This window comes from Camelus dromedarius, chromosome 12 (genome assembly GCF_036321535.1).
Source record: "Camelus dromedarius isolate mCamDro1 chromosome 12, mCamDro1.pat, whole genome shotgun sequence".
Lineage (NCBI taxonomy): Eukaryota > Metazoa > Chordata > Mammalia > Artiodactyla > Camelidae > Camelus > Camelus dromedarius.
The window spans coordinates 29924408-29940582 of record NC_087447.1 but is presented as its reverse complement, the minus strand read 5'-3'; the positions used below and the strand labels follow the sequence as shown (position 1 = coordinate 29940582).

General features: G+C 36.8%; 1 protein-coding gene across 7 annotated transcripts in view; it reads left to right on the top strand.

Annotated features, from left to right (window-relative positions):
• Nucleotides 1–16175, top strand: part of ANO3 (anoctamin 3) — a 360413-nt gene that overhangs the window by 219844 nt on the left and 124394 nt on the right. For all 7 annotated transcript variants that reach the window (XM_031459864.2, XM_064492497.1, XM_064492496.1 and 4 more), the window contains one exon: nt 15083–15241. In XM_031459864.2, coding sequence (XP_031315724.2) covers nt 15083–15241 — 159 coding nt within the window. The remainder of the gene's footprint in view (nt 1–15082; nt 15242–16175) is intronic.

Genomic DNA, 16175 nt, shown 5'->3' with positions numbered 1-16175 from the left:
CTCATCGTATCCAGAAAGGAAGGATGAGTAGAGGAAAAGAGATATTGGGCACTTTCACTAGCTCGCGTTTCTCTTATAAACTCAAACGGCCACACGGTTAGTTTAGCTGTTGGGCTTCCAAAGTACTCGGAGGACTTGCTGTGAAAGATCCAGCTCCTTTCTGCCAAGGCTTGCCAAGGTGGGGTTAGTTTACAGTCTCAGGTGTTCTTAACTGGGAGGATTCTGAGACTGTTTGATCCAGAAAGTTCTTAGCCTGGTGTCCAGGGAGCCCCATGGGGGCTTCTACATGAGTTATGGGAATCCATGAACTCACTGAAATTGTATGTATAATTATCTTACTATATAAGTATGTGCCTTTTTTCTCAAGATAGTGCCTTTTACCAAAGATGAGTTAAAAACCACTAGTTTTGTCTTAACTCACCCTTCTGTAGGTTAGGTAACTAAACTACCAACACTAGAGAAATCTACACATGAGTCAACAGCCAGGGCCGTAAACTTGAACGACACCCACGGGGGCCTTGGAGAGTTCATCTTTCTACCTCTTGATAAATATCTAAATTTTAGCAGCAAGAGTAACTCTGGTACTGGAAAGAACAAAGCTTATGGTAAAACAGGCATTCATAGTCTCTGATATATTTTCAGCGCTAACTTTCCACAATTTCCAACATGACCTGATTCATTTTTACTCTGAGTAGATTATTTGTAGCCAATGTGAAGGGTCATCTGCTTTATGATATTAGCAAGAAGAGTTGCTTGATAATTCTTTGTCTCGCTGGGTCTCAAGAGATTCTTGTCTTATGGGGATAGAGCTTTTAGGGAGAAGGAAAGAGGAACATAGGACTCCTGGATCATAAAAAATGATTTTCTGCAAATGTGGGGAACATAACCCAGGGCTCCGCTTTTTCTGCAAGAGAATCAATGTATTTCTCATCAGATCAAACCCATCTTGGTGTGAAGGTTATGGGAGATTTTATTCTCTACCTTCTTAGAGTATGTGATTGATGAAAAACACCTAATAGTTTACTTTGGAGCATTATGTGAATTTTCCTAATTGCCACTTGTGATCAAGGACAATGATGATGAAACTAAGCAGTTATTCACTGCCAGAAACTTTGGTCTGCCATTTCAAGTTAAATATTCAAGTGAAACAGTAGCCTTTGACCAGGGCAATGTTCTGGGCCATTCCCGTGTTTCAGAGATAATCTTTTCCCTGTTCTATATTTTGACTTGACACTTGTATTTTGCATTTGCAAAACTGCAAATAAATTCAACCTGCCCTTGTATAATTCGACCTTCTCTGTGTTGAGTTTCCCATTCTTTTTAGTCATCTGCCTGCCTCTCATCTGTTATGAATTCAGAGCCAAAAGAAAGGAGTATCTTAATATTTTAAGTACACTTACTAGTGAGGTGTCCTAAAAATATCTCCACAGACTGGGCTGTCTGGCTCGTTCACCGTTGTGTCCCTCGCACCCACCACACAAGTCAGTGCTAATACGAAAGTCTACATTTGTAGGATCTGCAAAAGTCCTTGGTGGTAAAAGCAACATAAGTTCTCAGGTATGCAGCTTACCTCTCCATTTCTGATTTCTACTCTTGCCTCAACTTGACAGAGCAATTCCTCACTATCTTTTCCAAAGATGCTTTGACCTTCCATATAAATAGTGGGATTAGCTTGTTAAGTTATATACAAATTCTGTTGAGATCTACATTTAAATGATATGAACTTTATGGATGAATGTGAGATAATGGGTATTTTTACAATACTGAGTCTTCCTGTGATGAACAGATGCTTTTACATGCAATGTAGGCAAATTTATTCCTCTTTCTCTTTTTGTGTCCTGTTTTAGAAATATTCGCCTACTCTGAGTTCCTATGTTAGCGTCTAGAAGCTATATTCTTATGTAGTTCACAATCAATAATCCATCTGTAATTGATTTTTAAAGCTTTATTGAGATAAAATACACACACCATATAATTCATGGTCCATTTAAAGTGCACAATTTAATGTTTTTAGTATATTCATAGCACGTATAATCATCACCACAATATAATTTAAAAATATTTTGTCTCCCCCCAAAAAACTCTGTGCCTATTAGCAGTTCCTTTCCATTCTACTCATTTCTCCAATCCTAGGAAATGATTAATCTATATTCTGTATGTATTTACCTACTATTGAATTTTATATAAATAGAATCATGTAATATATGATCTTTTGTTACTAGCTTCTTTCACTTTGTATAATATTTTCAAGGTTCATCTATGTTGTAGCATGTGTCAATATTTAATTCTTTTTTAAAGCTGAATAATATTTTGTTGTGTGGATACTACCATGTTTTATTTATGTATTTATCAGGTAGACACTGCATTGTTTCTTCTTTTTTACTATTATAAATAATGCTGCTATGAATGTTCAGGTACAAGTTTTTGTGTGGATGTGCATTTTCATTTTCCTGGGTATATACCTAGAGGTGAAACTGATGACTTAGTGACTCTACGTGTACACATAAACATTAGGAGTAATTGCTAAACTGTTTCCCAAAGCTTCTCTGCTATTTTACATCCCCACCAGCAATGTAAAAGGATTCCAGTTTCTCTGCATCCTTGTCAATACTGGTTTAATTTTTGTCTTTTTGATTATAGCCATCATAATGGTTGAAAAAAAAAGTATCTCACTGTGGTTTTGAGTTACATTTCTGTATAACTTTCATTGTGTTGAAAATATTTGAATGTGCACATGGCCATTTATGTATCTTAGTGGGAGAAATCTCTATTCAAATCCTTCTGTCTTTTTGTTTGTTTCTTACTTGTGCTATTGCTGTTGTACCTAAGCAATCATAACCTATAAACCCAAGGTCCCCAAAATTTACTCACATGTTTTTAGTCTAATAATTTTATAGTTTTCTCTGTTACATTTAGGTCTATGATCCATTTTGAGTTAGTTTTTGTGTATGGTTTAAGATGGGGGTACAACTTCTTTTGCACATGGATATACAGTTGCCCTAGCATCATTTTTTGAAAAGATCATTTTTTTCCCCCAACTAATTACATTGGCACTTTTGTTGAGAGTCAGCTGATCATAAATTTATGAGTCATCTCTGGACGAGACTTAATGTTTGAATACCAATTCTAAAAGTCTGTCAAATGTAAAGTAGGGTTCAAATTAATCTTTCTCATATGGAATCTGAATCATCTGAATCAGTATCACTTATTAAAGAGACGATACTTTCACTTTCAGTATTTTGTAGCTCTCTTTGAATTTTATTTCTTTACCTTACTAGTTATTTAGATGTTTTATTTTTAATTTATAAATGTTTGTTTCCAGTATCATTGCTATTATTTTTGTTATTAATTTCTAGATCTTACCCAGCATAACCACACTATAGACTTGCCAGCATGTGTTATGGTTTTCTACCTCTTTTTTTCTACCTGGGAGCTAGATTTTTGAGACAGGAGGGAACAGGGCAGGGCATAACCGTTAAAAAAAATGACACAGTAATTGAAGATTTGACTCCCAGTAGACCATGAGCTTCATTATGCGATCACTGTAATATATTAGCATGCTAAATGACACACCTACAGTTGCCATGGCAGTTCCTAGGCTGACTGTAAAAGGTCAAAAAGTGAGTGGGGCCCAATTCCTGGGAATCCCTCCCCATTCCCCAAAGTAGTTGGAATAATCCTCCTGCTTGTTAGCATATGAAGTTACAGAGCCCATAAAAACTAACAATCCTGCCCCTCGTGGTTGCTCTCTTGCCTTCTGAGACAGTCCACACCCTTGTCTATGTGGTGTGTATCTACTTCTACTTTAACCACTCCCACGCCTCCTGGCCGATCTCTCTTTCCTAAACAACCCCATGCTCTGGGGCCGCCCCCAGCCTCTTGCTCTCTCTCGCCTTTAGTGACAGCCCACACTCTGTCTGTGGAGTGTGTATCTACTTTTACTTTAAACTAAACACACACACACACACCCTTCAATGTGTTGTGGACTCTCTGGCCTTCAGAGATGGCCTGCACTCTGTCTATGGAGTATGTATCTCTCTGAATAAATCTACTTTCACTCAGCTGTGTCTCGCTCTTGAATTCTTTCCTGTGCAAAGCCAAGGACTCTGACTTGGCCAGGTGCATTCGCCGGAGACCTGGGACACGACCACCTTCTCGTGCCCCATTTTCCAATATCATCTTTACATGCTTTCCTGTTACCTCCTCTATGAATTTCAAAAGATGTGTGTTTTATTTCATCTGTCACTTCTGGGTGTTTTATTGCATGAAGGTTTTGAAATGATCTGTTTGCCGTGTTGCTGGAATCACAGCCCTGCTTTCCTATTTTTATGCTCTGTTTCTGAAAATAGTGCTAGGTTTTACTAGGAGGATTTTACCTCTCTGCATGTCCCACTTCAGACTTTACTTCCTTGATCAAAAGGGGGCGCTGCATTCCAAAGTGCGCGCTTTGTATTCCAGCTGATTTGTGAAATTTGACGTCATTGAACGGAGACCGCTTTTATTTTGGAATGAGAGCAGCCCTTGTTTCCTGTTTTCTCCTTCATGATGGTAAAGGCGCTCACTCAGGTGGAAGTAAAACAGATCTCTACTGTCATTTAGTTTTCCCTGAAAAGACCTTTGGATCACTTTAGGGATGAATTCGGCTGCCAGGTAGTTATGTGAACATCATTCTGTGTGGAAATAAAAACCCTAGCCAAAGTTAATTGAGAAACCTGGGAGATGTTAAAAAAAAAAAAACCAGCCTCTTGGAGAAATATTTGGAAAAAAAGAAGAGCATCATGAAAGTCACAGCTACAAGGGCGCTTTCTTGTTTTAGCACCACTGTTTGATTCATGGTGGGGGAACTGAGCAACGGAGAGGAAAAGCTGATTGTCTGAAGACACATCAGCAGGGATAGAACCATGAGTAAATCTCGATCCTTTCATTTCCGTAGTTTCCCCTTATTTCCTCCTGACATTTTCCAAACTGATATATTACCCCCCCAGTTGTTCATTGAGGAGTTTGGTGAATGAGACCATAAGCTTTCCTCCCTTCACACTGTCTTTCATAAGATTACTGTTTAAAACCAACCTTTTAATCTTACAAACCCGATTGTTAACTTTTGTCTAATTCACAAACCTTACTTTGGCAGGCAGCCTCTAGGATGGCCTGAATCATCTCCGACTCTTGGTGTTCACACTCTTGTATCATCCCTCCCCTGTGACTTGCTTCTAGACACTAGAGTAAGGCAAAGGAGATGAGGTGTCACTTCTGCGATTCTGCTGCTCTACGTAAGACTCTGCCTTGCTAGCCAGCTCACTCTGCAGACTCTTCTTGTCTGTTTGGTTAAGTAAGCTGCCATCTTGGGAGTGCCCACATGTCAAGGGAGAGTAAGAAGCTTCTAGAAGCTGAGAGTGGCCTCCAGCTACCGGGAAAAAACTCACATACTCATTCCTTAGCCACAAAGATGAATTCTATCAAAAGTCTAGGTTATCTTGGAAGTGGATTCTCCCTAGTCAAGCCTGAAGAGGGGAGTACAGCCCTGCTGACACTTCGCAGCTTTGTGTGGCTGTCAGCAAAAGATCCCACTAAGCCATGCCTAAAATCCTGACCCACAGAAATGTAAGATAATATATCTGCATTGTTTTAAGTGCCTAAGTTTGTGGTAAGTTTTTTATGCAGCAATAGATAACTAATACACTTAGTGTAAGATACAGTATTCTGATACGTTAGAATGCAACCTCTTGCATGAATTTCTGGCATATCAATAATGGACCAGACTGAAAATTCTTAATCTAACTGAGATACACCAGCAGCTGCTTGTTAGCAGGACAAGGAAAAATATAATAACAATATGCTCTGTCTGACTGACCAAAATGGATTTGAAGTTTTGAGTAAAGTAATTTTGTATAACGCATAAGCATTCATTGAATCAATTCAATAAACATTCAGTTAACAAGATGCTCTATCAGCACAATTCCAAGTGTTCAGTTGGACAAAAATTCAATGGCCTAATCTTATGAGTCTCTTTACTTTAAGAAGCTATATTTTCTAAGAACACTTTTTTTGTATTTACACACTTCCCTGGCTACACAAAGGCTCCCCTCTTTAGAATCTTCTCCCTCTCCTCTATATTCTGACTTAATAATCACATAATAATAATATTATTAATAATAATAAGCCTGTTTATAATATTTTGCATAATTTTTACTCCTGTCATTTATGCATTGTCTCATTTAACATACATTCACTGTGTCTTAAGTTCAGTTATGGGATGTTCAAATAAACAAGAGACCATCTTACTGATGCACCTTGCCTTACTTAATCCTCCCTTCACAATAACCATGTGAACTATCGAACCTTTCCCTTTTATAGAAAAAGAAATTTGACCGATATCTGTAACTCGAATCTTATTGCCCCAACTGCAAACCCCACATTTTTATTTCTATCTACTAAAAGAAAAGGATTTGCTTTAGATTATTAAAATAATCTAACATGGCCTTTACTGATGTTCCTTTAATGCACATAACTTAGTTGTGCATAGTGCTTGTCACTCTCTGGATTATATCATGTATTTCTTTACTATATGTGCCTTTCAGGCTATAACCTCGTGTTTTGCCTTGTGCATTGCTGTATTCTCAAAGCCTACAAGCATTCCTATCACATAGTGTTTGTGTGTGTGTGTGTGTGTATATATATGTATGTAAAATAATATTTATTGAACAAATACATTGTCATATTGGAAAAAAAGAATTGTGCAGCTAAATGAAAACAAATATAGTCCTTCGCTTTTATTTTTGATACTTTCTTTGACTTAAAGTTATCTCTTTTTTCCCCCAAGATATAAATTTAACTAATATTGCTAAGGAAGTGGCAATAAGAGACACAAAGTAGCTTGTCAGCTACATGACTTTTAACTTAGCCTTAAAACAACTTTTAAAAACCACATTTTTTAAGCAGTTTTAGGTTCACAGAAAAATCGAGCAAAAAATCAGAGATTTCCCATATACCTTCTTCTCCCACACACACACATCCTCTTTCATTATTGGCATCCCCCACCAGAGCATACATTGTTACAATTGATGAGCCCACTTTAACACATCATCATCACCCCAAGTCTGTAGTTTACATTAGTGTTCACTCTGAGTGATGTACATTCTGTAACTTAGGACAAGTTTATAATATCATGGATCCATGTTATAGTGTCGTTCATAGTTGTTGCGGTACCCTAAAAATCCAGCCTGGCAACCTGTAATCTTTTTGCTGTCCCCATAGTTTTACCTTTTTCAGAATGTCACATTGTTGGAATCGTATAGTATGTAGCCTTTTCAAACTGACTTCTTTCACTTGGCAACTCAGTCATTTCTAAAGCTGAAAACAAAATTAGTATGATTTAAAAACAAGCCATGAAACTGAACTGTGTGAAGTTACCAAGCAATAGGAAGAACAGCAGTCTTTAGTCCTACCCTTTCCCACATGTCTCTTTGCCTCTAAACGTCTTCTCCCCAGGAGAGGGAAAAAGAATTAGATCTAGGTCAAGATTAAAGTCTGGAATGTTTATGGTGCTTTGTTATTGTTCTGTTTTGTTAAATATATAAAATGTGAAGCTACCATTTGGAGCCAACAGCTTTGTCCCAGCAGTTACATATCCTGTGGGCAGAGAGGCTGTGGAACCCATTTGCACCTGCCTCTAGGCCATGGTGGGAGGCAGTGGCTCGCTTCCTACCCTGTCTTCCCAAGAAGCACAAGCAGTGAGAAGGAAGAGGCACTGACCTGCTTCCCCCAAACCTCATTCCTTAATCTGGGGGTTACACAGAGCCACAGCTTGGGCATCCACTAAGTCTCAAGTGAGAGCGAGGGGAAGAGAACCCCTGTGGAATCCCAGGTGGGACAGGTGGCTCTTAGGCTGCCACCAGAGAAGAAGCTGTATGGCTGGCGTCTGATCCTGCTCTCAGCCCACCTTGTTGCCTTAGCTGTGCCTCTGAAAGGACAGTCAACCTAGAATAACACTCCTCTCTGTTTTCTGTGCCTTACGCCCCCTGTATACTGTTATCCACCAGGTCTCAGAGGGAACCTTCTGCACCTGGGCGACAAGGCGCCACTTAGGTTCCTTGAGAGATGTATAATTTTGTGAATCTTAAAATATTGTTTTTTAAAGTCAGTGTGGCATTGCCTGCTAAATAGTAAGCCGATCACGTGTGGAGGCCCTGCTGCCAAGATATCCACAAGCTGTCTCTGGAGTTGATGAAATCAATACCATATTAGTTGTAAATCGATTGAATTCCATGATTAGTAATGACTTTTAATCTGTGACATGCCACAATTATGAAATACACACATGCAATACGGAACAAGAGCCGGGTGAAAAGAGGAAGATGAAAATAGGAATAACGTCTCACTGAGCAGAGGCGTTGTAAAATTCATCTCAGACTGCCCGAATTCTAGTCCACACTCCAGCTGACTGACTCGCTGACCTGGGCGTTGTAACCCGCTGTTACCTAGGCTAATGTCAGAAATGTTAGAAATGACATGCCAGATTCTTACAAAGATTAAATTAGTTGGTATGTATAAGTGCTTGGCTAAACATTCAGCATATAGAAAAGCTGTGATAAGTGTTAGCTGTAGTTATGACTACTGAATCAATCTAGCATTAGATAGAGATAATGTATCTCTGTGGCTAGTAGTACTAGGTTAGAGAGCTAATTCGGCAAATGAATTGTTCTTATAATTTTTTTCATTAAAATTATTAAAAATGTTGTATTTCCACAGGAAGCAACTTCAGTGGTAATAATAAAAATGATATATTATGCATGATGCTTTCCAGGACCTTTTGATTTCATTTCTCAGCAATAGCTGAAAATGTGCAGAATGCAAAACCTTTCCATCTATTTGATAGTCTGCCTCAATTTAAGCATCTGTGAAATGGGAAAAATAGTATCTATCTCTCAGTTTTTGTGAGTATGAAATGTGTTAATATACACAGAGTGTGTATATTACTATGTAGTTGTAGTATTTCATTAAATATTAGTTAGTTACTTTTTTCTTAAACAGCAGTTATTTCTGCCAGATTGAAAAGAGGAGCTGGAATACAATCATTTAGAGATGTATCCTTGTAATAAGAGTACTCTGGAGTTAACTGATTTAGAGAGGATTTGTATTTTTGATGACGATGTGAACTAGAAGTAGAGTTGACCTTCTGTTAAGGAGGCAGTAAGATGAGCCTGGCCAGGTTTTTTCCGGCAGTGAAGCCACACTGCATAGCACTGAGGTCAGATTTTCTGAGGTTCAGCAGACTCATAATTAAAGATGATTTGCAAAGAAAAATTTGAATAGTAATTCGATTTCTGGTATATTTTAAGTTAAGCTACTTGCATTAAAATTTATATATATATATATTAATATACTTTTTATCCCCCAAGACACTTAGAAAATTACAACATTTTTCTTCTATAAGCACCATTTTAAAATGAAAAGTTTACTGATAGAAAAACCAGAATTTTGAGTTCAAGGTTTTCTTGGGCATGAGCTGCCCCTTCTTCCTTTCTCTGCCCTGCAATAAACCTTTCTCTGCTCTAAACGAAAAAAAAAAAAAAAAAGAAAAGAAAAGGAAAACCAGAATTTTAATTAATCTGGTAGCACTTACTAAATTTCCACCCATGTGTGGAATTTCTTCTGAACCACACAGCATGTGATGTATTTTTGTTAGTTTTTTTTTTTTTAATAGGGATTGTTTTGTTGTTGTAAATATGTGACTTTCTTGACAAAACTGCTTTTCATTTGTCTGGAATGAAAAAACATACTAAAAACCTTTTTTTTTTTTCCTATAATAGGTAAGGTCATAATAAGAGCTAATACAAGTGATGGTTTTAACTCTGAAATAAATTATAGTTGCATACCAAGGCTGTTTGGCTGTCTCTCTAATTAAGGAGTACAAAGCTAGAACTTCCAAGTAAAATGTGGCATCAGACTAACAGCATCTAGACTGCCATCTCCTAGCTTTCCATTAGAGATTGCCAGAAAAGGACACAGAAACACAACAGTGAACACCACTGCTGGAAACTAATGGGAAAAGTTTTTATTATTTGGAGATTTGTAGGATAGCGTTAAGGAACACAAGCCTGAAACACAGACACGTGGCCTTATTAACTGAAAGCAGCCTCATGGCACCCACATTATGGAGGAAAATAGAGCTAACCTGGCCCATGGTCTGTCCTTAACTTTGGGCTGCGAGGCCACACAGCCTATGAAACTGAGCATCCACTGTTCTTCTCAAGAGGTGCGGTTTTCTGAGCGCTCCAGAGTCACGCCCTGCTCCCTCTGCCCCACCTGTGCCTCTCTCTGTAAATCTAGACAAAAACCGAAATAATAATGGCAATAATTAGTTGCATCCAAATACCAAAGTTTGGATAAAAGGAACGTTGTGGGTGGGAGCAGATACTAGTAGCACCCAAGACCCATGCATATTGGGATGAGTATATTCTTTCATGCTACATATTATGGCAAAGGAAGTCCAATTTTGACCCTTGATGGCTTCTGGCACCCGTTAATCAGTTTTTCTCTGGCTACCCCCTGTCATTCTTCAACTCTGTAGCTCAGACCTCTATTACTGCACATGGTAGATAGCATTGTAACTAAACGTTTACATGCCCATCATTCCATATGTGTTCTAAAATCTCTGAAAGTATTCAATGTGTTCTTATTTTTATCTCTAGAGTTTAACACAACACCTAGCACACATTAGGTGTTCAATAAATGCTTGTTAGATTGAGAAGCATAAATACTAGAAAAAAATGTGCATCTCACAAACAAGCAGTAATTGTCATAATTTTTTATTTGAGGAACACCCTAAAATATGTTCTCATACAAAGAGGCAGAATTTTGTTGCTGTTTGCAAATGAACTAAAATCTTTGCAAACCTGAGCCATAACTTGCGTATTCTCAAGATATTCTTTAGGAAGACTAGCTTTTCTGAAAATATGTGAGCTTCATGGTTTGCAATGCCTTAAGTAACTGAGTTGTTTTTAAAACTGTTAAAAGATTACATATCTGACGGATGTTCTGCTTCCCAGGGTCTCTGAGAAAAGATAGTTTTATTCTGTCTTCTGAGAACAATAAACAAGAAAAATCTGGTATTAAATTGAATGCATTCCTCACTGTAATTGTAAAGCATTTCACTGTACCAGATAAGAAATGAGTCTTGATTTCATGTGTGAACAGCCATTATATCAAACAAAGAAATTGTTCTTTTGGTGTCTAGATACAATGATATATCTACTAAATTTCCTGTCAATTCTACTTTAGGCAACAGGTTTGAACATGGGTTAATCAACATCCTGGTTAATGGTTGCCATATATGTATTAAAATAAAATATAATACTCAACCTTAAAATTATATGGAACTGATATTATTCTCTTTATACATAATTCAGAGATTTCCAAATCTCGCCATGCTTCTTTATTACCATTTTGATAACTACTTTTCATTTTGCCTGATAAACTGGTAGAACTTATTATTAATAACTTTAAATTGATAGAATAATTATATTATAAATTAGAATGCTAGTTAATAGAGCTTGATTATGAACATGTTTATGCAGACAGAGATGAAATTTGTGAAAAATACCTAAGGTCACTTACTGTACAGAGATGTAGATTTTATTTTAATAGTAAGGCAGCTGCTTCTCTGGGCAAGTTTAACATTTATTTTGCTCACTCAGTGTTAGAGTAGTGGATAACAATAGCTATCAGGGTTTCACTTTCAGTCAATCTCTTAAAATATGAAAAGCATATAAAAATTTTTTTAAATTATCTTATCTTCTATTTCTGGGTCTTCCCACTGAAAGATTTTTGCCCTCACCTGTGACTAAATATATAATTTCTAGTAAAAGATTCAGATGATATTTAATGCTGGACTGGAGAGGATCATTTCCTTCAAACAGAAGAAAATGCAGAGAAAAATTTTATATAATCTTATTTTAGCCCAATCCTTATTTAGATTACCATGGAGATGCCTGGAGGCAGTGGGCCATATGTACAAAACAAGGGGCAAACCATGGCTATTTCAGTTCTGCTATAGTTTTGTGATTATTTATCTTAACTTACTATAATTTGACTTATTAAATATTGGTGAGAAGAGGATGAGAAATGACCATATGATATTTTCTTGGCCTTGTATTTTTGAGGTTAGCCCTACCTGGATACATCTAATTATGGATTTTTCCCTTCTTTTCCTTCCCACCCTCCTTCCCTCCCTTCTTTCCTTCCTCCCTTATACCCTCCCTCCCTCCCTTCTTCCTTCCTTCCTTTTTTTTCTTTCCTTCCTTCCTTCTTCACACATATATGCATTGACACTGACTGTATTTGATCCTGGGTTAGATGTTTGAAATACTCTGTGAAATAAAACAGTAAAAATTGACTACCTTCATAAAATTATATTCCAGTAGAATAAGACAGACCGTAAACAAATGAAAATTAATAAATAATTTAGGGATATATAACATGTTGGAATTTAACAAGTGCTATGGGAAAACAGATTAGGAAAAGTAGAATCAAGAGTGGCCTGGAAAGCAACAAGAGGGTCTTGAGGAGAGGAGTGACATTATGTAATTTATAACATAGAGGAACACTCAAGTGTCTCAACTGTCGTGTTGAGAACAGACTCTAGAGGAGCAAAGATAGAAGCTAGGAGATGAGTCAGAATATTACAACAGTGTAGTCAGTAGATGATCTAGCTTCCACCAGAGGTAATGAAGGTATTAGAAAGTGGTCAGAGTCTAAATCTATCTTGAAGAATTTTCTGATGATTTGAGTGTTAAATGGGTGAAGAGAGGAGATAAAGATGACTCAAGATTTTTGATCCAATCAATTAAAGGGATAGATTTGCAACCAACCAGAACAAAGAAGATTTGGGGAAACAGCTGCTTGGAGAAAATAATGAATTCTATTTTGGACAGTTAACTTTGAGATGTACATTAGACATCCAGGTGAAGAAATCAAGAAGGCAGTTGGATACATAACCCTATGAATATTAATTATGTAGTTGTCAGCATATAGATGTTTAGTTAAAGCCATGAGACTGGACAAAAATCTCAAGGAAGGGAATGCAGATATAGAAGGCCAATGACTGGTCCTTTAACAATTCAGAAGAAGAGAGCAATCATCGAAAGCTAAGAACAATGAACCATCTAAACAAGAGAAAATCCAAATAAATTAGACGTCCTGTGAGTGAAAAGAAAAAATAATTTAAGGAGGAGTGAGTGAGTAGACTACTGAAAGGTAAGGTAAGAACAGGATAGAAAATTGACGATTGAACATATCAATTGAGTATGTCATTGGTGACCTTGACAAGAGAAATCTATGGAGTGGTGGAGGTGGAAGCACTCCTAAGTCTGGAGTTAATTTTGTCTTCTGTGCCCATAAATCCTCATTATCTCTATCCTATAGGAGCTGTAATGACCTTTTGTGGGGTTAACCTTCTAATACTGCCTATAAATACCTAGTATATAGATGAAAGTCCTAGCTTCACTATTATCTTTTCCATGACATCTGGGATGTCATGGCTTCTTTGGCTTCTGTGTACTCAAGTCAGTATCTACCTTAATGAATTATGATAATTAAATTAACCTCATAAAGCACCTGGCATGTTGTCTGGCACCATAGAAAGTGATCAATCAGTGATAGCTGTTATTAAAATTATTATGCAATGACGAGGCCTTGGTGACTCTGCTGGAGTTGGTTACTTAGTCATTTTATGATACCCAATAAAATAATCCTTGGGATCTCAAAACTTCATCATTCACTGAAGAAAATGCTGTGCAAAGTCTTCTTGCCCCTAGACGTGGGAATCTTTAGTACCCTGAATTTACACACTTTGAACCTATTCTTTCTAAAAATCCAGAGTTCCTGAGGCAGCCTAACCTGTCTCTATAGGATGACAGTCTCTCAGATATCTATGACTCCTTGGCCATCAGGTTACTCTGGTCTTCACTTTTTTTACCTTGAGCTGCATATATGTTCCAAGCAAGCTTCTCTAAAGAAGTTTGAGATGCCTTTGTCTGACATTGTCAGATACCTCCCCAAATATTAGGACATTTTTAAAATTTCGAGAATGCCTGTTTGGGAAAAATGGAATAAAGAGCTGGTACAGATGTTCAAATAGTTTGATAGAAAATATGGAGAAAGGAGGACGATGTATATAATAGCTAAGAACACGAACCTGGAATCAAAACTGGATTCAAGTCCTGGCTCATCAATAATGTTGAACAGTATACTGACCAAGTGCCACCCCCTCAAAAGAGACCATCAGGAAAATCTGTTAATCGATAAAACTGATTTCATTAAAGCTATAGTAAATAAGGATACCATCTGAGTCTTTTACTAGTATTTCAAGAAGATGAAGTCAGGGGAGATTTCAAAGGGTTCTAGGACCTGGGCTGTTCTAGAACACAGCTGGGATAGGTGGGCACAGCAAGCTGAGGGCCTTTAAGCAGTCTTAAAAAGCAAGTGATTAGTCTTGAAAAGACGCTATGTTAGTTGAAGCATAGTCTTATATTTTGAGAGCAAGTATTTCTTGGAGCAAGAAGCTCAGAATTATTGTTTGGTTTACTGTTGTTGAACATGGGTTTAGGAAAATAATGTCTGGTCTGAGTATTATTTAATATAGGAAATTATGTTAATTTCAGTTCTCAGTACTTATGTTTAAGTGCCAGTGTCTTTATCTTCGAAGTGCAAGTTTGAGTATTAAATAAGATAAAACATGTAAAGCATTTATGTCTGGGCCTGATTTTGAGAAAATGTTCAACATGTGTAAGCTGGTATCATTTTTATAGAATCTTACTGAGTAAAACATATGCATTTTGATGCTAACATCAGGGGGATCCATGTTCTGTTCTGGTGTCTGCCTGATTTCAAATCCTGGAACATCACTCTTTAGCTTGTCTCTTGCTGTAGATTTTAAATTTTTTAAATGATCTTTCCATATCTCATAATTGGAATGTAAAGACATTTTTATATTGGATTGCCAACATTCAAATGGAAGTCAATGAAACCAAAATGTGTGTGCTTGTCTAACCCACACTGCTAACAACCATTGCTTTGTTTGCAGAATGACATGAATTACATAGCATCCAGTGGACTTCTATTCAAAGATGGCAAAAAACGGATTGATTACATCCTGGTTTATCGAAAGTCAAATATACAATATGACAAAAGAAACACATTTGAAAAGAACCTAAGAGCAGAAGGCTTGATGTTGGAAAAGGAGGTAGGTTCTTTAGTAATATTAGTTATGTGATATAATATACTGGAAGAGATATGATCATTTATGTTTTAGTATGCAAGTGTGTAATGCATGAGTTTTTAAAATGTATAGCGATTTTCTCCCAAATGTAAAAGAAATGCAAATGTATAGTCCCATTTAAAAATGTATTCCTATTTTACTCTATACATTTCTATAAATTTAAATATCTTTCAAAGGGCATAACTATTTTTATAACTGTAAAAATTGAAGAAGGAATGATTATACCAATGTAAAGTACAAAACCCTATGAAAAGAAAAAAAAATGTTGAAAGAAAAGAGTTTGCTTGGAACTGTGAATGGAACTGTTTCTTCCTAATCCTGTTTCTTTAATGCTTTATTAAAAGACTTTATTTTTTAAAGCAGGTTGAGGATCACAGTAGAATAGAGAGGTAGATACAGAGATTTCCCATATGCCCCTTAGCCTCCAACATGCATAATCTCTCCTATAATCTGCATCTCCTACCAGAATGATATATTTGTTACAATTGATGACCTACATTGACACCTCCTTATCACTCAGAGTGCATAGTTTACATTACAGTTCACTCTTGGTGTTGTACATTCTATAGGTTTGGACAAATGTGTAATAACATGTATGCATATTATAGTATCATACAAAGTATTTTTATTGCTCTAAAATTATCTGTGTTCTGCTTCTGAATCTGTCCATCACCCCAACCCCTGATATTTTTAGTCTCCATAGTTTTGCGTTTTCCAGAATGTCATATAAGTGAAATCATACAGCATGGAGCCTTTTCAGATTGGCATATTTCACTGAGTGGTATGCATTTAAGCTTGCTCAATGTCTTTTCATGACTGTACAGCTCATTTCTTTTTAGTGCTGAATAATATTCCATTATCTGGAGATACCACAGTTTATTTATTCACTTACCAATTA